Here is a 27,499-nt window from a genome sequence, read left to right as displayed (position 1 = left end):
CCAGTCCTGTGAAGAAGGTAGCTTGATAGGGATAGCATTGAATCTATAAATTACTTTGGGCAGTATGGCCATTTTCACAATATTGATTTTTCCTAACCATGAGCATGGAATGTTTTTCCATCTGTTTGTGTCCTCTCTTATTTCCTTGAGCAGTGGTTTGTAGTTTTCCTTGAAGAGGTCCTTCACATCCCTTGTTAGTTATATTCCTGGGTATTTTATTCTCTTTGTAGCAATTGTGAATGGGAGTTCGCTCATGATACGGCTGTCTGTTTTTGGTGTATAGGAATGCTTGTGATTTTTGCGAATTGATTTTGTATCCTGAAACTTTGCTGAAGTTGCTTATCAGTTTAAGGAGATTTTGGGCTGAGACAATGGGGCCTTCTAAATATACGGTCATGTCATCTGCATATAGGGAGAATTTGACTTCCTCTCTTCTAATTGAATACACTTTGTTTTTCTTGCCTGATTGCACTGGCTAGAACTTTCAATACTATGTTGAATAGGAGTCGTGAGAGAGGACACCCTTGCCAGTTTTCAAAGGAAATGCTTTCAGCTTTTGCCCGTTCAGTATGATATCAGCTGTGGGTTTGTTATAAATAGTTTTTATTATTTTGAGATATGTTATATCGATACCTAGTTTATTGAGAGTTTTTAGCATAAAGCGCTGTTGAATTTTTTCAAAGGCCTTCTCTGTATCTATTGAGATAATCATAGTTTTTGTCTTTGGTTCTGTTTATGTGGTGGATTACATTTATTGATTTGCATATGTTAAACCAGTCTTGCATCCCAGGGATGAAGCCAGCTTGTTCATGATGGATAAGCTTTTTGATGTGCTATTGGATTCAGTATGCCAGTATTTTATTGAAGATTTTCATGTCAATGTTCATTATGGATATTGGCCTGAAATTTCCTTTTTAAGTTGTGTCTCTGCCAGGTTTTCGTATCAGGATGATGTTGGTCTCATAAAATGAGTTAGGCAGGATTCTCTCTTTTGTATTGTTTGGAATAGTTTCATAAGGAATAGTACCAGCTCCTCTTTGTACCTCTGGAAGAATTTGGTTAACCTGCCTGGTCCTGGACTTTTTTTAGTTGGTAGGCTATTAACTACTGCCTCAACTTCAGATCTTGTTATTGGTCTATTCATGGATTCAACTTCTTCCTGGTTTAGTCTTGGGAAGGTGTAAGTTTCCAGGAATTTATCCATTTCTTCTAAATTTACTGGTATATGTACATAGAAGTGTTTGTAGTGGTCTTTGATGGTAGTTTCTATTTCTGTTAAATTGGTGTTGATATCCCTTTTATTGCATCTATTAGATTCTTCCCTCTTTTCCTTTTGATTAGTCTGAATAGCGATCTGTTTTGTTGATCTTTTCAAAAAATCAGCTCTCGGATTTATTGACTTTTTTGAAGGTTTTTTTGTGTCTCCTTCAATTCTTCTCTTAGTTATTTCTTGTCTTCTGAATTTGTTTGATCTTGCTCCTCTAGTTCCTTTAATTGTGACAATAGGGTGTCGATTTTAGATCTTTCCTCGCTTCTCATGTGGTCATTTATTGCTATGTAAATTTCCCTCTAGACACTGCTTTAAATGTGTCCCAGAGATTCTGATACGTTATGTCTTCATTCTTATTGATTTCGAAGAACATCTTTATTTCTGCGTTCATTTCATTGTTTAACCATTCATCATTCAGAAGCAAGTTGTTCAGCTTCCATGTAGTTGTGTGGTTTTGAGTGAGACTTTTAATCCTGAGTTCTAATTTGATTGCACTGTGGTCTGAGAGTCTGGTTGTTATGATTTCTGTTCTTTTGCATTTGCTGAGGAGTGATTTGCTTCCAATTATGTAGTCAATTGTAGAGTAAGTGTGATGTGGTGCTGAGAAGAATGTATATTCTGTGGATTTGGGGTGGAGAGTTCTGTAGATGTCTATTAGATCTGTCAGTTCCAGATCTGCATTCAAGTCCTGGATATCCTTGTTAATTTTCTGTCTGGTTGATCTGTCTAATATTGACAGTGGAGTGTTAAAGTCTCCCACTATTATTGTGTGGGAGTCTAAGTCTCTTTGTTGGTCATTAAGAACTTGCTTTATGTATCTGGGTGCTCCTGTATTGGGTGCATATATATTTAGGATAGGTACCCCTTCTTGTTGCATTGATCCCTTTACCATTATGTAATGCCCTTCTTTGTCTCTCTTGATCTTTGTTTAAAATCTGTTTGGTCAGAGATTAGGATTGCAACCTCTGCTTTTATTTGCTCTGCATATATTTGGTGAATCATCCTCCTATCCTTTATTTTGAGCCTATGTGTGTCTTTGCACATGACATCTCTTAAATACAGCACACCCATGGGTATTGGCTCTTTATCTAGTTTGCCAGTCTCTGTCTTTTGATTGGGGCTTTTAGCCCATTTACATTTGAGGTTAATATTGTCATGTGTGAATTTGATCCTGCCATTTTGATGCTAGCTGCTGGTTATGCCCATTAGTTGATGCAGTTTCTTCATTGTGTTGATGGTCTTTACAATTTTGTATGTTTTTGCAGTGGTTGATACTGGTTGATCCTTTTCATGTTTAGTGCTTCCTTCAGGAGCTCTTTCTTATAAGGCAGGCCTGATGGTGATGAAATCTCTCAGCAATTGCTTGTCTGTAAAGGATTTTATTTCTCTTTCACTTATGAAGCTCAGTTTGACTGGATATGAAATTCTGGGTTGAAAATTCTTTTTTTTAAGGATGTTGAATATTGGTTCCCACTCTCTTCTGGCTTGTGGGTTTCTGCTGAGAGACCCATTGTGGGTCTGATGGGCTTCCCTTTGTGGGTAACCCGACCTTTCTCTCTGGCTGCCTTTAGCATTTTTTCTTTCATTTCAACCCTGGTGAATCTTGACAATTATATGCCTTGGGGTTGCTCTTCTTGAGGAGTAACTTTGTGATGTCCTATATATTTCCTGAATCTGAATTTTGGCCTGCCTTGATAAGTTGGGAATGTTCTCCTGGATAATATCCTGAAGAGTGTTTTCCAGTTTGGTTTCATTCTCCCCGTCAAATTCAGGTACACTGATCAAACGTCAATTTGGTCTTTTCACATAATCCCATATTTCTTGGAGGCTTTGTTGATTATTTTTTTTCATTCTTTTCTCTCTAATCTTGCCTTCTCATTTTATTTCATTGAGTTGATCTTCAGTCTTTGATATTCTTTGTTCCGCTTGATTGATTCAGCTATTGAAACTTGTGTATGCTTTGCAAAGTTCTCCTGCTGTGTTTTTTCAACTCCATCAACTCATTTATGTTCTTCTCTTAGCTGTTTATTATAGTTAGCATTCCATTTAACCTCTTTTCAAGGTTCTTAATTTCTTTGCTTTGGATTATAGCATGTTCCTTTAGCTCAGAGAAGTTTGTTATTATCTACCTAGCTTTTGAAGCCTTCTGTTAATTCAGCAAACTCATTGTCCATCTAATTTTGTTCCCTTGCTGATGAGGAGTTGCGACCCCTTGGAGAAGAGGCATTCTGGTTTTTGGCGATTTCAGCCTTTCTGCACTGGTTTCTTCCCGTCTTCATGGATTTATCTACCTTTGGTCTTTGAAGCTGGAGACTGTCAAGTGTGGTGTGTGTGTGGATGTTCTTTTTGTTGATGTTGAAGCTATTTCTTTCTGTATTTTTGTTTTACTTCTAACAGGCCCCTCTGCTACAGGACTGCTGGAAGTCCAGTCAGACCCTGCTTGCCTGGGAATCATCCGTGGGGGCTGCAGGACAGCTAAGATTGCTGCCTTTTCCTTTCTCTGGTAGTTTTGTCCCAGAAGGGTACCTGCCTGCCACATACTAGCCAGAGCTCTCCTGTGTGTGGTGTCTCTTAGGATATACTGGGATCAGGGAGCCACTTGAGGAGGCAGTTTGTCCCTTATCAGAGCTCAAGTGCTGTGCTGGGTGCTCCATTGCTCCCTTCAGAGCTACTGGGCAGGGATGTTTAAGTCTGCTGAAGTGGACCAACCGCCAGTTTCCCCAGGTCTTCTGTCTAGGGGAGGTAGGGCTTTATTTATAAGTCCCTGAAGGGCTGCTGCCTCTTTTCAGAGATGCCCTGTCCAGCAAGAAGGGAGTCTAGTCGCAGTCTGCCTTCAGAGGCCTTGCTGAGCTGCTGTGGGCTCCACCCAGCTGCTTTGTAAACTTTCATGCAATTTTGTTTACACAGGCAAGGTTAGAACCATCTCAGTAATGACCAACACCTCTCCCCTCACAGAGTCGACAATCCCAGGTCAAGCTCAGACTGCTGTGCTGGCTGCAAGAATTTCAAGCCAGTGGATCTCAGCTTGCTGGTTTGTGGGTGTGGGACCCCCTGAGCCAGATCACTTGGCTCCCTCCCTTCAGCCCCCTTTTTTTGAGAGGGAATGAGTGGTTCTGTCTTGCTTGAATTCCAGGCACTGGCTAAAACGGGTTCCTGTAAGGGCTGCCCAGTTTCTTGCCGGAAACCTGGTGTGCTGGCATTGTAGGTGCCTGTGAGAATCTCCTGGTCTGCAGGTTGTAAAGACCTTGGGAAAAGCACAGTATCTGAACCAGAGTGCCAGAATGTTCAGAAAAGTCCCTAATGGCTTCCCTTGGCCAGGAGAGGGAGTTCTCTGGCCCTTGTACTTCCTAAGGGTGGCAACAGGTATGCTGCCTTCTTCAGTTTGCCCTCCTTGGGCTACACCGGCTGTCTAACCAGTTGGATTAAGATGAACCTGGTACCTTGTTGGAAATGTGGAGATCACTCAACTTCTGCATCACTCTCACTGGGAACAGCACTCAAGAGCTGTTTCTATTTGGCCATCTTGGCAGAAGCCCCTATAAAATTTCTTTTTTTCGTATCGGGATCTAAATATGTTCCACATCCCACATTTATTTGATATGTTTCTGAAATTTTGTCATAAATATACATCATGGCCAGCATGAACTTTTAGATTACTTATGTCTCTAAACTGATATTGAAAATGAAAAGGATTAAAGGCAGATGGGGATGGAGGGAGTGCAAGTTTATCACTTTTCCCTGTGTGGACAGGGAAGAAACCATTTGGCTCATTTTTTATAATGTGCAGTGAAGTAATAGAGAGACAAGAAATGAGAGACAAATGGAGAAAGTAATATTAATAGGACTTACTCCAGAAGGGTGCTGTCAGGGTTAAAAGTCAAACCAGAAAAAGTGCTTCCACAGGGCCTGGCACACAGAAAGTTTGCAATTAACACATGCTGCCAGTGGTACTGTGACCTACTGCGAGCCCCAACATTCTTTTCAGGAGTCACTCATCCCATTCAATTCTCACTTATCTTCACCTGCAAATAGAGGCACAGCAATACTGCAGACAGTTTGGTTCATTCCAGACCTTCTGACTTTGCTTCTACTGATAATTCTCGCAAGGCCATAGGATTTTACTCTGGGATTTTCTAAACGTGGACGCTATAAAGGATGGCACCAAAGTAAACTTCAATATAACACAGAATCTCAGTTTCCCATTAGTATTTATTTTATAAAGAGAAATGCATATCCTTGAGGGGGAACAATCCCCAGTAGACAGAGTTATTTATTTATTCTTAAATTTATCTATAAACATTGCAAAGCTGTAACAGCTTTGCAATAAGGCTTGGTGGATTACTATAGCACTTTCAGAGCCCAGCAACATTCTCTAACACTCTAGGATACCCACCCCATTGTCCCTGTGTGCCATTCACCCAAGATATAGCAGCTTTGTCACAAATAAAATATGCCTGACTCTCTTTTCAAAGCTCTTGTAATATACTCATTTACTATTTATTAATGCCTTTATCATTTATAATAGATCCAAACATTAATATTTAAGTTAATTATACACTGTTACGACTCAGGACTTCAATCTTAAGAAATGTTTAAGTTTGAGGCTTTACATTCAGTGAAATAAATTTGAGTAATGCAAAGTCTAAAAGCACTGCCAGTACAAGCATACACAGCTTCAGATCACACTTTCCAAAGCAAATCATTTCAATTGATATTTGATTTAAAAATTTCAATTATTCACTCATTTAAAAACACATGAGAAGCCTTAGCTCAGTTCATCAAGTCTGCTGAAACTTTCTAGCGTCTGTGTGTTTCAGGCTACGTTACTAAACATCTTTTATTTGTTTTCTCACCTAACCATAACTCCATCTCTTTCTTTTGGTTTTCCTGTTGAAACACGAATTTTTTTTTTTTTTTTTTTTTGAGACAGAGTCTCACTCTGTAGCCCAGGCTGAAGTGCAGTGATATGATCTTGACTCACTGCAACCTCCACCTCCTGGGTTCAAGTGATTCTCCTGTCTCAACCTCTCAAGTAGCTGGGATTACAGGTGTGTGCTACCACACCCAGCTAATTTTTGTATTTTTAGTACATATGGGGTTTCACCATGTTGGCCAGGCTGGTCTCGAATTCCTGACCTCAGGTGATCTACCCACTCAGCCTCCCCAAGTGCTGAGATTATCAATGTGAGCAATCATGCCCAGCTAGGATTTTTTTTTAGATGTTAACAATTTCAAATCCATTATACCTTTCACTTTCTATATATCTTTTGTCCTAAAAAGTTGCTGATACATTTTAGCTAAGGCATATATTCTGAGGAAGCAGAATGTTGAAACGGGCAAATTAAGCAGGTTTTTCAAAGAGAAGACCTTCCCCATAGCATGAACATTAGAATTTCTGAGAGTGAAAAAAGAATTTATGGATTATTCTTGTGTAATGCAATTGACAATCTATTCAACAAAAGGTTAAAAGAGTGTGCCTTTTAAAGATAAATACGAGACTCTTTAATAATGGAGAAGAAAAATCAAGAGACTTGAAAAGGTAAGCTTCTTTACATGCTAGAGAGGTAAAAGATAATGCTTCAGAGTTCTTGTTTTATCTAAACCACAGAGGCTTTCCTAGAACACGTGATGAAAAGGATGAACTTCCTCCAAATAAAGAATATAATAATGTCTCACTAAATCAGAGCAGACGAATGTGCTGTTAATGGAGAATTAATTTTAAAAAGTTGCATTTTCTTTGGTCCACTTCAAGCTGTGTTGTTGAAAATACTTCTTAACACCGTATTTCACTGTGTGCATTTAATGCTAGTTCCTTAGAATTTTCTAAATAGGTATATGAATAAGAAATGTAGTAGTTAAATAAACCTGGAAAATGTTGACAATCAAGTTTTAGTAAGTGCCTGAATTGTTTCATATATTATTTGGAAAACCGTGTGGAGAGTGATTTCAGGCTTGGTTAACTCACAGCTCAGTTGCGTTTTCACTTCCTTATCATGTATTTATCCTGCTGTCATCAGTATGCTGTGGTCTCCTCAGGACGACAAAATGACTAGAGTAGTTGCAGGGTATATGGGGAGGGTGTGGAGTGGGGGAGTTTTCATACAATTAACTAATCTCTTTGTAAGAATAAACTTTCTTGGCTGGGCGCGGTGGCTCACGCCTGTAATCCAAGCACTTTGGAGGCCAAGGCAGGTGAATCACCTGAGGTCGAGAGTTCAAGACCAGCCTGACCAAAATGGTGAAACACCGTCCTTTAAAAAAAAAAAAAAAGAACAAACTTTTTCAGAAGTTTCCCAGCAAATTATTTCCTTATATCTCATTGGCTAGAATTGCATCCTATCTCATGTTCCTAAATCAGTCTTTGCAGAGAAGATTGGATTGGCTTAGACAAATTAGGATCGACTCAGTGAAAAGTCCAGAAATCCTCACTCTCACTAGTGGCCTCCAATATCTGAACAGAATTAGATTTCAGTTGGGAGAAGAGAGGTAGGGGTGGTATATGAGTAGCCAAATACTCTGAGGTTGGCAAAGAATTGTGACTGCCACAAAAGGAAAAATAAAGCTTGAGTCCTTTTTATAAAACATAAATTTGTCACTTCTGATTTTCTTTATATAAGACTATGTTTTCAAGTCCTATTAGCTCCAAAGACAAATTTAATGCAAAATCTTCTCAGAGCCTTTAATATGTTAACAAACCTGGAGACTGAGAAAGGGATAAAGCCTGCAGTGTTTCACAGATAATAAAATATTTCATCATTTAAAATAATGCAATTATTTTTCAAGATAGTCTTTCCAGGATGACTGTCCTTATTAGTGTGGTTTAGAAATGGCTCTCCTCAATTATTACTCTGAACCTATTTCATAGTATATATTTTATAATAATCAAAATGCCTCCGAGATTGCCCTTCCTAAGTTCAGTAGAAAATAAGAGAAATTTGTAAAGTAGCAGGTTATAAAATTAATATTAAAAATGAATAGCCTTATTAAATAAGTATAGTAAAATGGTAATGTTAGAATTTAGTTGGTGGATTCAATCTAAAGTTCTTTTAACCTTGTTCTATGTTTGAAATTTTTTATAATAGTTGGAAACAGTAAAACAGCCACAACATAACAAAGAATAGCTTTTATATATACAATGAAATACCAGTAAAACAATTCATGAAAAATAACACCATATTTATAATAGCAAAAGTAAATAAAACATCTTGGCTAACTTTGCAAGAAACATTCAAATACTATATGAGAAAAATTATAAACACTATTGAGGGAAGCAAAACTAGGTTTGAGCAAATGAAGACACAGAAAGATTCAACCTCCACAAGATTTCTGTTCTAGGCGAGTTTATTTTTAAATGCAACAAAAATCCAATAAATGGACCACCAAGTTGCTATACTTTCTTTCTGAAGATGATGGTTAATAAATTTCATTTGAGGAAATAAATTGTTCAAGAAAATCTTTAAAAATCAATAATTCTGGCACAGAGGCTCTTGCTGTATCAGTTATTAAAATATGTTACGAAGCCTTTATAATTGAAACTCTGGTTTGGTGCATGGATAGAGAAAGTAAACCACAAAATGGATTTTTTAAATCCAGAAAGGGACCCAGTCACACATGGAAATTTAACATATAGTAAAGACTGAACCTCAGATCAACCAGAGAAGGTGAGGTGTCATATATTATAGTAACTGCATAGCTATATGGTAAAAGAAAAAAAATTTGATTCTTTTCTCAAATTGCATAACAAAATATATTCCAAGTTGGTCAAATATTTAACCTAAAATAATAACATTATGTGAATACTAGGAGAAAACATGGATGAAAACTTCTGTACTTTGGAAGTGGGCTCATTTTTTCTAACCATGATTTGGAATCCAGATGTATTAAGAGAAAACTAAATCAATTGATTTTACTAGAAAAAAATGAATAAACTTTTATTTGGAAAAAGATACCTAAAGGAAGTAAAAGAATAATGACATACTGGGAAAATATTTGCAACTTAATCTCAAAGAGTTAATATATCTAATTAATATTAAATACAGAATAAAATGGCCAACAACTTTTTTTCAGGATTGGCTAGATTATAAACAGTTTGGAAAAAAAAAAAAAAAGGTGCATCTTTCCTTATGAAAAAGCCCAATTTTCTTTATAACAAGAAAAATGCAAATAAAAATACACTGGGAGTTTGCTCATGATTTGGCTCTCTGTTTGTCTGTTATTGGTGCATAGGAATGCTTGTGATTTCTGAACCTTGATTTTGTGTCCTGAGACGTTGCTGACATTGCTTATCATCTTAAGGAGATTTGGGGCTGAGACGATGGGGTCTTCTAAATATACAATCATTTCATCTACAAAAATAGAGACATTTTGACTTCTTCTTTTCCTAATTGAATATCTTTTATTTCTTTTTCTTGCCTGATTGCTCTGGTTAGAACTTCCAGTACTATACTGAATAGGAGTGGTAAGAGAAGGCATCCTTGTCTAGTGCCAGTTTTCAAAGGGAATCCTTCCAGTTTTTGCCAGTTCAGTATGATACTGGCTGTGGGTTTGTTGTAAATAGCTTTTATTATTTTGAGATACGTACCGTTGATACCTAGTTTATTGAGGGTTTTTAGGATAAAAACCACTTTAAACATCATGTGGAACCAACAGAGAGCTAGCATAACCAAGACAATCCTAGATAAAAAGAACAAAAGTGGAGGCATTATGCTACCTGACTTCCAATTATACTACAAGTCTACAGTAGTCAAAACAGCATGGTACTGGTACCAAAATAGACATATAGACCAGTGGAACAGAACAGAGGCCTTGGAAGCAACACCACACATCCACAACCATCTTATCTTTGACAAACCTGAAAAAAACAAGGAATGGGGAAAGGATTCCCTGTTCAATAAATGGTGTTAGGAAAACTGGCTAGCCATGTGCAGAAAGCTGAAACTGGACCACTTCCTAACACCTTACACTAAAATTAACTCAAGATGCATTAAAGATTTAAACATAAAACCTAATAGTATAAAAACCCTAGAAGAAAACCTAGGCAAAACCATTCAGGACATAGGCATAGGCAAGGACTTAATGACTAAAACACCAAAAGCAATGGCAACAAAACCAAAATAGACAAGTGGGATCTAATTAAACTTGAGCTTCTGCACAGCAAAAGAAGCAATCAATAGAGTGAAATGGCAACCAACAGAATGTGAAAAAATATTTGCAATCAACCCATCTGACAAAGGGCTAATATCCAGAATCTGCAAAGAACTAAAGCAGATTTACAAGAAAAAAAACAAACACATTCAAAAGTGGGCAAAGGATATGAACAGACACTTTTCCAAAGAAGACATTTGTGATGCTAACAAGCATATGAAAAAAGCTAAACACTGGTCATTAGAGAAATGCAAATCAAAACCACATTTCAGGCCAGTTAGAATGGTGATCATTAAAAAATCTGGAGACAACAGATACTGGTGAGGATGTAGAGAAATAGGAACACTTTTACACATTGGTGGTAGTGTAAATTAGTTCAACCATTGTGGAAGACAGTGTAGCAATTCTTCAAAGATCTAGAACTAGAAATTCCGTTTGACCCAGCAATCCCATTACTGGGCATCTACCCAGAGGAGTATAAATCATTCTATTATAAAGGCACATGCACATGTATGTTCATTACAGCACTGTTTACAATAGCAAAGACCTTGAACCAACCCAAATGCCCACCAGTGATAGACTGGACAAAGAAAATGTGGCACATATACACCATAGAATGCTATGCACCCATAAAAATCGATGAGTTCATGTCCTTTGTAGGGATGTGGATGAATCTGGAAACCATCATTCTCGGCAAACTGACACCAGAACAGAAAATCAACCACTGCATGTTCTCACTCATAGGTGGGTATTGAACAATGAGAACACATGGACATGGGAAGAAGAACATCACAACTCAGGTCTTTTGGGGGTGGGGGTTTAGGGGAGGGACAGTGAGGGGCAGGGAGGTTGGGGAGGGATAATACTGGTAGAAATGCCTGATGTAGTGACAGGGGGATGAAGACAGCAAACCACCATGACATATATGTACCTAGGAAACAATCCTGCAGGATCTGCACAGGTACCCCAGAACTTAAAGTTCAATAAAAAATAAAACTTCTGGAAGGTTGTCAGAAAAAAAAAATACACTGGGGTAGCATTTCTCACATACCTGATTGACACAAATTAAAGTTTGACAGCATACTCTGTTGCTAAGGTTTCAGGGAAGCAAACATTCTCATCTATTGCTGGTAGGACAGTAAAACGACGCAACTCTTTTAGAGTCAAATTTGTCAATATACATAACAAATCCGCATGAATTTACACTTGGACAAAGCTTCCCCACTTCTTAAAATTCTTCCCCAAAATATTCAGGGAAAAATTGAAAAACACATACATACATATGCACAGGGCTGTTCTACACTTCCAGGCTATTTGTTAGACATGATTGTTCTTCTAAGAATGTTATCTGTATATTATCTGGATGTTATGGGATAAAGCAAATGAATAATCATAACAATATCATTAAGAACCAAGATTTTTCCTCATGAGAGAAAAGAAGTAGAGATTTAAGAGTGTCAAGGTTAAGCAAAAACTCTGTAGTCCTGAATTTGAATGAGAAGTAGCTGCATAGATTCATAATAAATTTTATATTTAAAAAAAATCCTACACTATATACACTGAAAACCCCTAGATCCAGTGACACACAGTGAGCACAAAATTAATTTGGTATTTCAATGAAATACATATAAAATGCAGAAAGTCTCTGGCAGATGAGATACTAATGTGTGCTCTGAAATGGAAAAATACAAATTTGAGTAAATTTGGAAAATTCTGAATTTTCCTCTTGGAAACTGTATTTTACGTTATAATGTTAAATGCTCTGGAAAAGTCTCTCTGTGAAGAAACCAAAAACTTTTTAGCACAGTGGCTACTGAGAAACCTTTGTGTATTTTGCAGGAAAAGGGGTTGAGGTTATAGAACTCCTTGTTTCTTTACTACACAAGTGTGCCATAGAAAACAATATGCAAAATATTGCTGTGAAAGTGAAATGCAATTCGTGAATAATTATTCTTCATAGAGGGACAAGAGGTCTAGAGAGAGCCGCTAGAGTCATGTGCTTAATGAATGCATAATTTAATCCAACAAGCGTTATTTAATACCACCTAGAGGCTAAATGCTGTGTTCAGTGCTGGGTATACAAGGGTAAAAACAACAAAGATGTCTTGGACACCTGGTAAAGCATTAAAATATGATTCTATTGACAATGCTATAAGCAAGGTTTGAAATGTTTTATGGGAATGTTGAATTGCAATTATGGGCCTCAGTATGACAAATCATTGGGAATTAAGTATGATGGTGGAAGCAAAGAGAAGGATCTCCCTGGCAAAGTAAACAGCATGAGCAAAGATAGTTTAACAGCAACAATAGTCCCAACTATATGACAGAATAAAGGAAAATAAATGTGAGAAGGTAGGCAGGGCCCAGGAAATGAGAAGACTATGGGCTTTCGGATCTGACAATCCTAGGCCATCATCATTGTTTTACCTGTAAATGATCTTTGGAAGGTGATTTGATCTCTGTAAGTCTCTGCTTTTCCATCAGTATTGTAAGGATTTTAAAAAAAAGTACCTCAAAGTGATAATGACATAAAAATTTTGCATCCACAGCTTTCAATGAATGCCTTGTGGGCACTTAGATAGTATCAGTTCTTGTCATTATTAGGCAGATGGGAGCAAAATGATAAATACCCACTGTTACCAGTAAAAGGGATCCAGATTTAATCTGTAGGAAGTGGAGAGCCTTTGAGTGATTCTTAGTATGGGAATGGGGCGATTAGCTCTAGAGTTTGCAAAGGCGAACATGGAGGAATGAATAGATGAAAGGAGACATTGAGAACTGCACCTGATGGAAAATGGTGGGAGGCATAAATAGGCCATTGGTGGAGTGTTTGAAACTGTTTAGTACTTCACAGGTAGAACTGATAGAATTTGCTAGACTTCCATATGGAGGAGCAGGGATTGTGAAAGAGGAGAGAAAGAAAACTGACATCAGTGTTTCTAGCCTGAGCGTCTGCATCTTCACAATTGAGACAGGTGACACAGACAGTACAATAGGTGTATAGAAGGTAATGAATTCAGGTGTGGCGTTTACTTTGTTTTCTGTCATTATCTATTTGGCTTTTCTAGAGTAAGTAAGCTTTTCAGATTTGAATACGGCAACCCAGCTTCTGATCTCAAAGATCCTTTTACTCTAAGGGACCATTATATTTTGAATAGCAAGTAAGGTATCACAAAGTAAAATGCTACAAACTATTAGAGAAACCTAACATGGTAGCTAGATATGGATGCCAACTGGCTATCATATGGTAGGCAAATGTGGCTTGAATTAGTGTACTTATCAAAACAGTGTTTTCTTTAAGCATAATTGAAAATTTACTTTTAGACATTCTACTCAGTGCCAATTTTTGTGTGTGTGTGTGTGTATGTGCGTGTGTGTTTCTTGTTTTAATGTGCAGGACAGGAGAGAATTGGAAAAGATTCTAACTATGAGCAGGAGGGTAAAGTCCAGTTCGTGATTGATGCAGTCTATGCTATGGCTCATGCCCTTCATCACATGAACAAGGATCTCTGTGCTGACTACCGGGGTGTCTGCCCAGAGATGGAGCAAGCTGGAGGCAAGAAGTTGCTGAAGTACATCCGCAATGTTAACTTCAATGGTGAGTCTCCAAAAATCCAACCTTTTTGGAATCCTAAGTGTTTGGCATTCTGTTTCATAAGTGTTAAATTTCTACTATTGTTTACTTTAAAATATGTGTCAAAACTTGCTTGATTATAGAACTTTAAATGATTGAATCAATGTCTGAATAAGCAAATGAATGAAATAATTAAGATATATTTGGGGATTATGGTTTGATCTCGTTGTCTTGATAGATATTATTAATTTTTGCACAAAGCCAAATTCTTCTTTGGTGAATTTAAGTAGGTATGGGATGGAAGGTGAAGAAAAGGAGCAATTTCTGTAAGTACCTCTGAATATGAAAAAACTCAAGCCATTTTTTCTCTGCTCTCATATCACAATAACAATTCACACAGAAGGCTTCTGTGACCAAATGTCAGGGGAGGGGTGTCCCCCACACACCTAGGTAGCAGTAAATTCTGCAGTGGGCATAAGTTGAGTGTCCTCTAATTCAGTTCCTACACGATCTAACTGGCATACTGTCAAACCCCACAAGCTGGAGACTTAGTTCCCAAGACTCCTTCCCTTGCCACTTCCAATGACAGTGGCAAACCCTAGATTGCTTGGTCTGTGCTTCTGATAGGCCAGCTATAAACTGGAGTTTTCACGATCCCCACCTCAGGTTTGATTATTCTGCTAGAGCAACTCACAGAACTCAGTAAAACACTTACTTAAATTTACTACAAAGGATATTTTAAAGGGTACAAATAAACCTCCAGATGAAGAGATTTATAGAGTATGGTCTGGAAGGGTCCTGAGAGCAGGAGATTCTGCCCCCCTGGAGTTGGGGTATACTGGCCTCCCCTCCATACAGATGACTTCTTGCTCACCTTCTTGTCAGCCTCCACATGTTCAGCTCTCTGAACCTTTTCTTCTTGGGCCTTTTATGAAGATTTCATTGAATAGGCATGATTAACAACCATGAAGAAATGTGATTGGACACAAAGGGTATAGTCTAATACCAAGAGGCTAAGTGGGGTTATCCAGTGAGGCCTGTCTGTCCAGATCCTTCTTCTTCTACCTGTTCAGTATTTCTTCCTCCAGGATATGGGGCAGGATTCTTCTCAAATGAGGGTCTTATGGCCTATTAACAAAAAGGTGGAGGAAGATTAGAGTCCTGCCTTGGGCTGGCAAAAGGAGGGCAGGGGAAGTTCAGAAAGAGAAAATGTTTCTGAGGCATAAAACACCTCAATATTATGACCCAAGAACCATGAATGATACACATCCATGCATACACACACACATATTTATAAACTAGCATTACAATACTCAAGTTACTTGAAGTAATGTTTGTAATTTGACACATCAACCATATTTCAAGTTCTAAACTTATTTCTCAAAGTACAAAACTCCTCTATAAATTGATAGGTTACCTAAAAGAGGTGGGTAGAGATAGGTGAAAAAATGGGCCAGTGAGATAAAAGACATAGGAGAAAGCACACTCTGATAATATCTGTTTCAATAGTCTTGACTCTTACAGGATATTTTTTTTGTGTGTGTGTGAGATGGAGTCTCATTCCATTGCCAGGCTGGAGTGCAGTTACGCCATCTTGGTTCACTGTAACCCCTGCCTTCTGGGTTAGAGTGATTCTCCTGCCTCAGCCTCCCAAGTAGCTGGGACTACAGGCACACATCAGCATGCCTGCCCAGCTAATTTTCATATTTTTAGTAGAGATGGGGTTTCACTATGTTGGCCAGAATGGTTTTGATCTCCTAACCTCATGATCCACCTGCCTTGGCCTCCCAAAGTGCTGGGATTACAAGCATGAGCTAACGCTCCTGGCTGACTCTTACAACATCTTAATGTTTCACCATGCCAAGAACTAAATAGGTAAACTTGAATATATGAGCAATGCAACATTCAACACAGACAGTAACACATAATCTTAATTATATTATAAATAAATTACATAAGTGAAGGAGGATGAGGCAGAAATAATGAATGCAAGTTGGAAAATAGTATTTGACTATAAGAGGCTAAAAACAAAAATAACTGGACACATATATTGGACAATATCTAGTAAATTTGTGTTTTTTTTTTCACATTTCTGAAGCTGATTTAGGTATATAGTAGGACTGAGAAAATTTTATGTTTTGGATAGTGAAAGCCAGGTTTTTTATTATCCAAGATAGAAATCCCTAATAAAGAATGAGGGAAATATAGAATCAACCCTGTTGTGTTGGATTACAATATGTATGGTCTTTAATATACATGCAATGGGAATATAGAAAATAGAAGCAAATTTTTTATGTGTGTTATATATGCCAATTCTACCTGGCTTTGTCCTCTGAGAGGGCCTGAGAGCAATGGTACACTGGAAAAAATGAGCACATCTAGCATGCAGATCTTATTTATAAATACCATTGTTAAATTAAAAAATATAAAAGAGCCCTTAAAAACTGGTTAGAACCAGGGCTGGGGCAGGGAAAGCCCAAGATAAGCTTGAGGTATGCTATGCCAGAATATAAGAAAGTTCTTAGAAACTAATGGGGTCATGTTGAAAGGGCACAGAAACGAAATTGGAAGAGATTCCATTGGCCAACTCTGGGACCCTAGTGGATTATAACTCATAGAATAAAATAAATATCTATGAGTCCATACTGATAAAAATTTATAAACAAAGAGTTGACCTAATTAAGCAAATGCAAGAGAATAGGTAGCATGATAGAATAAAGTTAAGATGGAAATATAAAGTCACCCTTTTGTAAAGACATAAGTAGCAATTATTTTCAGGGAAAAATCATGGGATGCTAAAAGTATTGGTTTACAGTATGATGAGAAACAAGATATTTGCATAGTCTTAATGTACCTTCCACCAAGATACATATTAATAAGCAAAAGAAAATAGTAGCTGTGTGGTGGAGGAAACTGGGAGATAGCATGTGAAACGGGTGATCAAGGTGGACATCATCACTAGTGAGACTTATGAACATTGTGTGCCTTTTGATATGATACACTGGCACAATTACAGCATCACTTCCGAGGTTTTACTGCCAAAAAATATACCTTCAATCTAAGCCTAAGGAAATATCAAACAAATCCAAATTAAAAGATGTTTTATAAAATCACTGGCAAGTGCTTTTCAGAAGAGTCCAGATCATGAGAATAATAGATAAAGGAACTGTTTCCAACTCACAGAGTCCAAGGAGGTGTTACTATCAAACATATTGTGGAAATATTGATTAATCATATGCTAGAAAAAACACTAATGGAAAGGTGGAGGAATTTTAATTACATTTGCAGATTAGTTTTAATAGCATTCTATTAGTGTTAATTTCCTGGTTTAGATAGTTATATTATGTTTTTTTGTTTATTTGCTTGTTTTATTTTGTTTTTTGAAAGATGTTCTTTTTTTTAATTTATTATACTTTAAGTTCTGGGGTACATGGGCAGAATGTGCACATTTGTTACATAGGTATACATGTGCCATGTTGGTTTGCTGTATCCATCATCCCATCATCTACATTAGGTATTTCTCCTAATGCTATCCCTTCCTAATCTCTCCATCCCCTGCTAACCCTCCCCTAGCCCCCAACAGGCCCCGGTGTGTGATATTTCCTTCCTTTTGTCCATATGGTCTCAATGTTCAACACCCAATTATGAGTGAGAACATGCCATGTTTGGTTTCTGTTCTTATGTCAGTTTGCTGAGAATGATGGTTTCTAGTTTCATGTCCCTGCAAAGGACATGAACTCATCCTTTTTTATGGCTGCATAGTATTCCATAGTTTATATGTGCTACATTTTCTTTATCCAGTCCATCAGTGATGGGCATTTGGGTTGGTTCCAAGTCTTTGCTATTGTGAACAGTGTATATTTCTGTTTTAAAAAACTTTTTACTTTTTCCTTTTAATAACAACTCTTTTAAAACCCACAACAGTGTATCAATCTTTCAGAAGTTATCTAGTATCTGAATAAAGAGGAACCACATTGAATATGGAAACCAGTAGTTTCCTAGTTTAGATGGAGAGAAAGAAGGTCAATTACAAGTTACATTCTGTGTTTTTTTCTTCATGTTACAGAATCTCCTAATATTTGTATAGCCAATTTTCCCAGAATCAAACAAATATAAATTTTATTTTTTTCAAGCATCAAATTTTATATGCTGAGGTCAGTTTGTGCACTTTTTATTCTGGTTCATGGATATCTGTGACCATTCTTGTACTAGTGACAAAAATAAAATAAAATTTATTTGGTGAATTTTCTTGCTGGTTTTCCCTGATTCTTCTTTTAGAGAATGATTATAGACCCATTTTGTCAAGATAGACTTGACTATTGACAAGCCAGAATAGCTGAGCTATATATAGGGCTTATGTTTATTAAGTAGTTATTGTGTGCTAGAAACTGCTAAAAAGAACTGCTAAACATTTTATGCATTGGCTTATTTTATCTTTAAAACATCCGGATGATTTAGGATACTATTATTATTTTTCCTTTTTTTTTTTTTTTTTCACAGATAAGGAAACTGATTCATAGGGAACTTAAGTATTGCAAAGTTAAAATCCATACAGCTAGAGAGTGATGATGTTATACTTGGGACACAGGACAATCTGCTTCCTTAAATGTTATTCTTTGAGTTGTTGAGAGGAAAGGCTTATGGCATCATCATTCCTGCTGCCTCCTCTTAGATCTGAGGTTACATGGGAATTACAGGAAGGTCTAATTTTTTCTCCTTTTTTTTGGTCATCATTATAATCGTACTCCATGGTCAACATAATCTTCTTTCTCTGAGGCTATCTCTTTCTTCCATATGACAGCTAAGAGACTTCTGGCTCCCAGGACACTGTCATATTCATGGATGATAGGGCGCAAAAATTTTGTAAAGCAAAGAAGCTGTGCTAAATTTAATTAGTGAGTCCCATGTCACTTTAAGTGAGCAGTTATTAAAGGGGAAAAAAACTCATGTTTTACTCATTCAATTTTCTGATCTTTGGCTAAACAATCAAATCCTAAAGAAAAGAAAATATTTGTCCAAGACTACCTAGCTACTAAAGGACAGAGGTAGATCTAGAACTCAAGTATTTTTTTGCAATCTATTGTGCAAAATTTAACCTTTATTTTCCATGTTTTATGAGGATTTTGATTTTTCTTTGTCTCAATAAGCTTGAGATTATGTTTCACTATGGCTTTAATACAAAATTTGCTGTATAGATAGGAGGTTTGTTTCAGACAGTGGAGTACAATTTAATAACTCTGATCTTCACATTTACCAAAGTAGCAATTTAAGAAATGATAATAGCGTACCCTAAAGGTATTGCTACAGTTTCACCAAGTACTTAGCCTCCTCTTGTGCATTGAGGAAAGAAATTGGTAATTTTGTCTTTATCATGCATAGACACTTTTTCCTGCATCCCAACTCAATGCAAAGTCCCAAGCCTAAATTCATTTGAGTTATCTTTATGCTGGCCCATTCAAACAGATGGCAATACTTACAAATGTAAATATAATAAATTTGGTGTCTTGGATATAAAATCTGAAAGAATTGCTCTAGAATGAAGGATTTAATCTGAAGCATGCCTGTACTTCGATTTACTAGTTTCTAGAAAACAAATTGGAGCAGGTTATATTGTGTAGAGATGGCAGATATCAGATTCTCTTTTTGCAATATGATGTTTAACTTTGCTTCATCAAGAGGTGAGATCTATTTTTCCGCCCTTTGAGTGAGGCTGTGACTAATTTGGAAGTAGCACTGTGACTTCTAAGGCAAAATATTTCCGTCTGGTTTTATTGGAACATTTGAAATATGGGCATGGCTACCATGCTGGGAGAAAGCCTAGATGCCACACTGACAGGCCACATGTAGCCACATGTTCTGGCTACAACCCCAGCTGAGGTCCCACTTGTTAGCCAATAGCAACTGTCAGCCCCAGCTGACATGAGGACCAGAGAGCTGCTGTCCCCACAGAGCTCTGACCAAATTACAAAATAAATGTTGTTTTGAATACTAATATTCAAGCTGGTTCCTGGGCAGAAAGATATAACAGGAGCCCGAATAAATCCAACATTCCTGGAATCAGTGCATGGCATAATAAAATGAGAACAGAAAATGTGTCAGGTAAATACGTTCATGCAAAAGACTGTTTCATTATCTCAGCTATCTGAATCCATATTCCTTCTCTGTCTGGGAGGAAAGAAATGTCATTCAGTTACTCTAATCCAATAGGGGGGATTTCAGTCTTCAGTATACTCTGTTAGTTGTCCTTTACTGTCTGTTGTTACCCTTCTTGTCAGGTGGCCCTATTACTTTTGCCCTAGCGTGCCAGCATTTTTGCTCCAATGCCTTATGGACATCTCTGTGGGGAATCACCTCCCATTTGGTGAATTCTTTATGTCCTCTGGACTTTTTTAAAATATAGAGTTCATTGAACACAATGCTTCTTGTTCTCTTTTAAGAAGTTCATGGATGCTGTTAAAAAGGAGATATGGGGATTTAAAAAACTGGAAATAATAAGCCAGCTGCATTAGAGAATCCATCAAAAAGGTCAAAGCCACACAATGTGCTATTACAAGTCATCAGTTAGATAAAGTATTCAGCCCTTCTGCCTTAATTTTTTTAAACCTGAACTTTAATGAGAATGGAAAGGGCATGATAAGAAACATTTCTTCTAACAAAGATTGCAAAAAGGGAGAAAGATTAGGTGATGGGGCCCATTCTGATGAATAGGTAGCCAGTACACTTGAGTTCCTCTGGATCCCCAGGCCTCCAGTATTCTTCTTCTCTCTCAAAGACTATGAAAAGCTCAAATCATATTGTTTAATGAATAGTAGCTGTAGAATTACAGCAAAGCACAACATGAATCCTAGTATCTAATGTGAAAGAAAAAGGTGAGTATCTGAATAATAATGCCTTTGTGCAAACTGACAGGATTCTCATTTCTTTGCTAATAACGTGAAATCCCAATTTCACTTTTTCTTCCTATATACTCAAAAGGCTTGTTGAAAGCAGAAAGCCAATGTTAAAAATCTTTTGTTGTTATTGATGTTTTTGTTGTTATTTTCTCCCTATACTGGAAAGAATTGTGTTGATTCTTAAATACAGAGGGCTTAAGAGATCCCTATTATGATAAAGTGGGTGTCTTTGTGGTCTATGGGGATAGTGTCTAGGTAAAAGACAGAAAAAAAAAAATTGAGATGGTGCTTTGGCCACACGCAGATTCAGCCATTGACTCAAATTGACAAGACCAAAGCAGTGTAGCTCACAGGAGATCAGTGTTCACTCCCAGAGCTCCAGCTTGCTGTTTGGAAAAAATATATATATTTATAGTGTTGGAGAAATTTGAATTATATACCAGTTCAGTATAAGCACTTACCCAGCAGGTTGGGAGCAGAGAGGGCAGAAGGAGCCAGTGTGCCAAAGCATTCATTGGTGTTCAGGGCATGCGTTAACCCATTTTCACACTGCTGATTAAAGGTATGCCCAATACTGGGTAATTTATTTAAAAAAAAAAAAAAGAGGTTTAATGGACTCACAGTTCCATGCGGCTAGGGAAGCCTCCCAATCATGGTGGAAGAGAAAAGGCATGTCTTACATGGTGGCATGCAAGAGAGAATGAGAGCCAAGCAAAAGGGGAAACCCCCTTTAAAACCGACAGATCTGTTGAGACTTATTCACTATCACAAGCACAGTATGGAGAAACCACTCCCATGGTTCAACTATGTCCCACTGGGTCCCTCCCACAACACATGGGAATTACGGGAGCTACAATCAAGATGAAATTTGAGTGGGGTCACAGCTAAACCGTATCAGGACATTACCTAGGTATGTTTCCTGTGACAAAGTTGGATGTATTAACTTGATGAGTGTGTGAGTATAAGCATGGGAACCCAGTAAGCCCATTCTTGGGACTTCCAGGAGCAGAGTAAGGCTCTCAAGTGATTCAGATTATAGGGCCTCATTTGTCTAGAACACAAAAGCAGGAGATGGGTGAAGACTGCCTTCAAATATGTAGGTCAAGGGAGACAAGACAGAGACAGGATGAGATGGATACCAAGGCAATATTCATGTGAATGAAAGTTATGACAGCATCTAAACCAGACAGGGAAAAGTATTCTTAAAATAGTAAAAACAATTTCTAGGTCTTTGAGGAAGCACCACACTGTCTTCCACAATGGTTGAACTAGTTTACACTCACACCAACAGTGTAGAAGTGTTCCTATTTCTCCACATCCTCTCCAGCATCTGTTGTCTCCAGGTTTTTTAATGATTGCCATTCTAACTGGTGTGAGGTGGACTCTCAATGTGGTTTGATTTGCATTTCTCTAATAATCAGTGATGATGAGCATTTTTTCATATATTTGTTGGCATTCCATTTGACCCATCAATCCCACTACTGAGTATATACCCAAAGGATTACAAATCATTCTATTATAGAGACACATGCACACACATGTTCATAGCAGCACTGTTTGCAATAGCAAAGATGGGGAACCAACCCACAAGCCCATTAACGATACGCTGGACAAGGAAAATGTGGCACATATACACCATGGAATACTATGCAGCCATAAAGAATGATGAGTTCGTGTCCTTTGTAGGGACATGGATGAATCTAGAAACCATAATTCTCAACAAAGTGACACAGGAACAGAAAATCAAACACTGCATGTTCTCACTCATAGGTGGGTGTTGAACAATAAGAACACATGGACACAGGGAGGGGAGCATCACACACTGGGGTCTGTTGTGGGGGGCCCAAAGGAGGGACAGCGGTGGGAGTGGGGAGTTTGGGGATGGATAACATGGGGAGAAATGCCAGATGTAGGTGATGGCAGGATGGAGGCAGGAAACCACATTGCCATGTGTGTACCTATGCAACAATCCTGCATGATCAGCACATGTACCCCAGAACCATATAATTTAAAAAAAAGTTAAAAGCCAAAAGCTTTTTAATTTTTTTTTAAAAAAAGAGGTAAAAACAACAACAACAACAAAGATGCCAAACCTTGAGGAAGCAGACTTGATATTGAGAATGTCCCCACAGAAACAATCAACACAAGAATGTTGCTGAAATATGTGTTTAATAGTAATGATTTTTATAATTTTAATTTTTATAATTGCTTTGCTTGCTTATACCTCAAAACCAGATATAACAGTGCTTTCAGTTACCCACACAGATGGATTTTTCAAGGCACCAAAGTTGCGCTCTCCTAACTCGTATCTAATTTCAATTTCTCTGTCACTAAAAGCTTTTCTTTTCTTTATTTTCTAAATAGCAAGCTGGGGCTCACGTTGGGAGTGGACCTGATCTTCTCAGAGCGACATTGTTTTGGTCCCACTCCTTTGAGTCAGTGGCTGAACCTGTGTGTGGCCAAAGCACCTTTTCAATTTGTAAATGGCAGGAAATAGAGCATTGTTTTCTGGTAGGAATATTGGTCCAGTATTAGGCTACAGGCAGATAGCAGTCATATGTCATGTGGCCAGTGGTATTTTTTCCCAGTTCCAGAGGATCATGAAAGAAATAGCCCTTAGTTACTGATATTTTGTGATTCTTTTGTGATTGTTGCTGAAACTAACCAAAACTCATGTATTGCATTACTTGTGTATAGTTCTCCAGTTGTTTTATGTGGTTAATATTAAGGGTCCTTTACTCATCCAACCATATACACTATATATTGAGTATGGGCATATATATATATAGAGTGTGTGTGTGTGTGTGTGTGTGTGTATATATGTATGTATATTTTATATATAAATTAACTTTAGAGTTAATTTTAAAGGGCCAATGTATTTACTGAGTGTGTGTGTGTGTGTGTGTGTGTGTGTGTGTGTGTGTGTATAGGGAGAGGGAGTGTGTGTGTGTATGTATGTATGTGTGTGTGTGTATGTATATATATATGTGTGTGTGTGTATATATATATGTGTATATATATACACACACACACACTCAGTAAATACATTGGCCCTTTAAAATTAACTCCACAGTCCAATTCTGTGAAAATAACTGGTTGTGTTTTAAGGTAGTCATTTTAAGAAGATCCAAACGAGAGATTGAGAAAGAGACCAATATTTATTTGAACACCTGCCAAATGCAGTGCCAAACATTTTACCCTGTTTATCATATAAGGTAAATTAGAAATAGCCAGAAAAGGTATTTTAAATGTAATGAGTAGAAAAGTACATTTAAATATAATTTTTTTCTTATTTACTTCTTGTTTTCTAAATTTCATTTCTCTTAATATTAATTTGTTATTTTTGAAATTGTTCTTTACTGACCACAATTTAGTGTTAGATGGAACTAAAGTAATCGTTAAAATTAGCAGCAGCAGCACCGTAATAAAACTTAAGGCTGTCTCTTAAAAATAATGCATGTAGTTTTTATTTGTCGGGAGGGGGAATGATTAGCATAAAATTTTTTAAAATACTGAGAAACAGTGAAACTATTCAAAAGGGGAAGTAGTCTTCCACCTTCTATAATTAAAATCCACAGGACATAGTGATAATCTGCCTGTGAATTTCAGGGGCTATTTGGGGGACTCTATTAAAGGGGATATCTGCTAACTACCTTGCTCCTCAGCAAGTCTCCAACCTGTCACTCATAGTACAAGAGATATAAGGAATCTTGTTTAACTTTAGAATCTTTCATTTTTTCTGTCTTCCTTAGGTAGTGCTGGCACTCCAGTGATGTTTAACAAGAACGGGGATGCACCTGGGCGTTATGACATCTTTCAATACCAGACCACAAACACCAGCAACCCTGGTTACCGTCTGATTGGGCAGTGGACAGACGAACTACAGCTCAATGTGAGTTCTGCTTGTTTCCTTTCTTCCCTTGTTGAGACGAATGAACAGACTTTTAATTTGGTCAGTTAAACAAGCGTTTCTTGTTTAATGTTTGTGTGTATATGCAAGAGAGCATGCAATTTGTTGTGGGCATCAGTAAAAACTGGTGTCCAATAATAATGATGGTGATGATGATGATGGAAAATGTGTATGGAATTTTGTGCATTATATTCATCACCTGTGTGAATTATCTCATTTAATCTGAGACTAGGATTACTTAGCAAACGGATTAGGTGAAATTGTTACCACCTAACAGTTTCACAAGATCCTTCTCTTGATTATACTTTTTATTTCTTCTGCCTCCCTACTGTTTCTTCCTTCCTTTTCCTTTTTTATTTGGTGGTAGTGATTTTTTATTATTTTTTCAGACATTTTAGTGTATCACTTTATGTGATATTTATAATTAGATAATCTAAGTAATTGCAGTGCTAGGCATTTCTGTAATCTCTCCCACTTTCTGTGAAATGTGACCTTAAGTAAGCAGCCACTTTCTTTCACAAGATTATGTCAAATCCATCATCCAGTGTCCCAGCTTCAAAACAATCAGAAATTTCTCTCTTAGCCTTTTTGTTCTATTCAGGCCTTGAAATAATTGGGTAAGACTCAGCCATACTGTGGGAAAGCAATTTGCTTTACTCACCTACTGATTCAAATGTTCATCTAATCCAGAAACTTCACAGACATACCCAGAATATTCGACCAACTATCAGGGCAGTCCATGGTCCAGTCAAGCAGAACATAAGATTAACCATCACAGTCTCTATCCTAGACAATTCCTTTAATGTCTTTTGTAAAGCAATAAATTATGTCATTACCCTTTATTATAGGTATCCTATATCTTAGGAGACACCTTTGGAATTATTGAGAACAAGGCTTCTTGGGTGTAGAAAGCAAATCCATTTCTTGGAAAGTGGAAGGTTATGTTGGGGTTTCTAAGAAGAAACAGTTGTTCACATAGGGAGGGGTGAAGTCACTACAGGCCAGTTACTTCATCTGCACATAGCCTTAGCATAGATCTGCTTGCACCTATCCAGTTGTCCCCATCGTGAGGTGCACCATACATGTGAACTGGCACTAAAATTGGGTCAAAAGAATTATGCTCTGGCATTCAGGAATGGTTGGAATCAACAGGTACCATCCATGGCTTATATAAATGCAAACAGACAAGATCAAAAAAGAAGTTAAGATTATTCTGAATCCAAGGCATGCTAAACTTGCAAGTAAAAAGAGAAAATAAAAACAAAACAGAAACGTAAAAGGTAAACTCAAGGGTGTAATCAAAAGCAGAATCAAAGCAGTATAACCTGGGTGATACTGAAAGTGTGTTTTTATTGGGTGCTGCCATGTGCTATAAGATAAATCAGCCAAAACTAAAGGTAGAGAGTCAAGGACTATGGTACATAGGTGAAGTGCTCAGGGCTTATTGTAAGATCAATTGGATTAAATAGGTTCATTAATCTTTTCCAGCATAAACCCTACACTATTGTTAAATGTCTGGCACATATAATTTGTCCAATATCCATAAAATTTCCCAAGTAGCATTCACCAACTTCAGATCGGATCTTACGTGGGAGTTCTTAAGCACACTATTTTTAAGAACCAACATGAACACTGATTTATTTTATTTTTTATTATTTTGATATGGAGTCTTGCTTTGTCTCCAGGCTGGAGTACAGTGGTGCAATCTCAGGTCACTGCAACCTCTCCCTCCTGGGTTCAAGCGATTATCCCACCTCAGCCTCCCGGGTAGCTGGGATTACAGGTGCACACCACCATGTCCAGCTAATTTTTGTATTTTTAGTAGATACAGGGTTTTACCATGTTGGCCAGGAGGGTTTCAGTCTCTTGGCCTTGTGATCCCCCCACCTCACCTTCTTAAAGTGCTGGGATTGATTTTGTTTTTATTAGTTTGGTTTGTATTTTATCCTTTATAAGGATTGCCTTTGATTAGCCATTCAACAAGGTTTTGTTGTTTTGTTTTTAAATACCTATCATGTTATAATAATTGTGAGAGTCAATGCGTAGGTACATAATGGAGATGACACAAATGCAGCCCCTATTCTTGCACAATTCAGCACCTAGGATAGAGTTACGTGGTACTCAGTAAACAGATATGTACATGCAAATTCTGAAGTGTGATAATGAAGAAGGTGGTAGAGAGGGTAATGGAGTAGGAAAGGAAGGACCTTCTACAAGAGAAGCCAGCAATGTGAAAAGTAGAATGACCAGCAAGTCAGATGGCTGATGTGGCAATGGATTAATCAGCAAAGGAGATGAGAGGAAGGGTAAGAGGAGATGTTAGACCAATAGTTAAGAATCATATTCATGCAGCTCCTTGTATGTCATGATACATTTTTAAAAATTTATTCTGAGTGCATTTAAATACCACTAAGAAGTACTAAGCAAGGAAGAGAGGGAGTGGCTGCATCAAATTTGGGAATAAAATTACTGCATTTTCTGGGAAGGTAATGGAGGGGGCAAAAGTAGCAGCAGAAAGACCAATTATGAGTTTGTTGCAGGTATCTAGCTAGAATAGGGTGGCTAAGTGAGGTGGTTCTCAGACTGCAGTGTGCATCAGGGCCCTCTGGAGGGCTTGTAACAGCACATATTACTGGGCCCTACTTTCAAAGAAGCTGATTTATAAGAAATAGAGGTGCAGGAAGCCTCAATATTTGCTTTTTTCAGAA

The 27,499-nt window shown here is 37.5% G+C and overlaps 1 protein-coding gene across 3 annotated transcripts in view; it reads left to right on the top strand.

Annotated features, from left to right (window-relative positions):
* GRM7 (glutamate metabotropic receptor 7) overlaps positions 1-27,499 on the top strand; it is an 879,080-nt gene that overhangs the window by 562,870 nt on the left and 288,711 nt on the right. For all 3 annotated transcript variants that reach the window (XR_005196076.1, XM_017502857.2, XM_017502854.2), the window contains exons 6-7: positions 13,812-14,012; positions 24,634-24,773. Coding sequence is in view for 2 of the 3 variants with exons in the window: in XM_017502857.2 (XP_017358346.1) it covers positions 13,812-14,012; positions 24,634-24,773 (341 nt within the window). In the remaining variant the exon portion in view is untranslated. The remainder of the gene's footprint in view (positions 1-13,811; positions 14,013-24,633; positions 24,774-27,499) is intronic.

This window comes from Cebus imitator, unplaced genomic scaffold (genome assembly GCF_001604975.1).
Source record: "Cebus imitator isolate Cc_AM_T3 unplaced genomic scaffold, Cebus_imitator-1.0 Scaffold302, whole genome shotgun sequence".
NCBI lineage: Eukaryota > Metazoa > Chordata > Mammalia > Primates > Cebidae > Cebus > Cebus imitator.
Note: the sequence above shows the minus strand (reverse complement) of the source record. Positions and strands in the feature narration are given on the sequence as shown.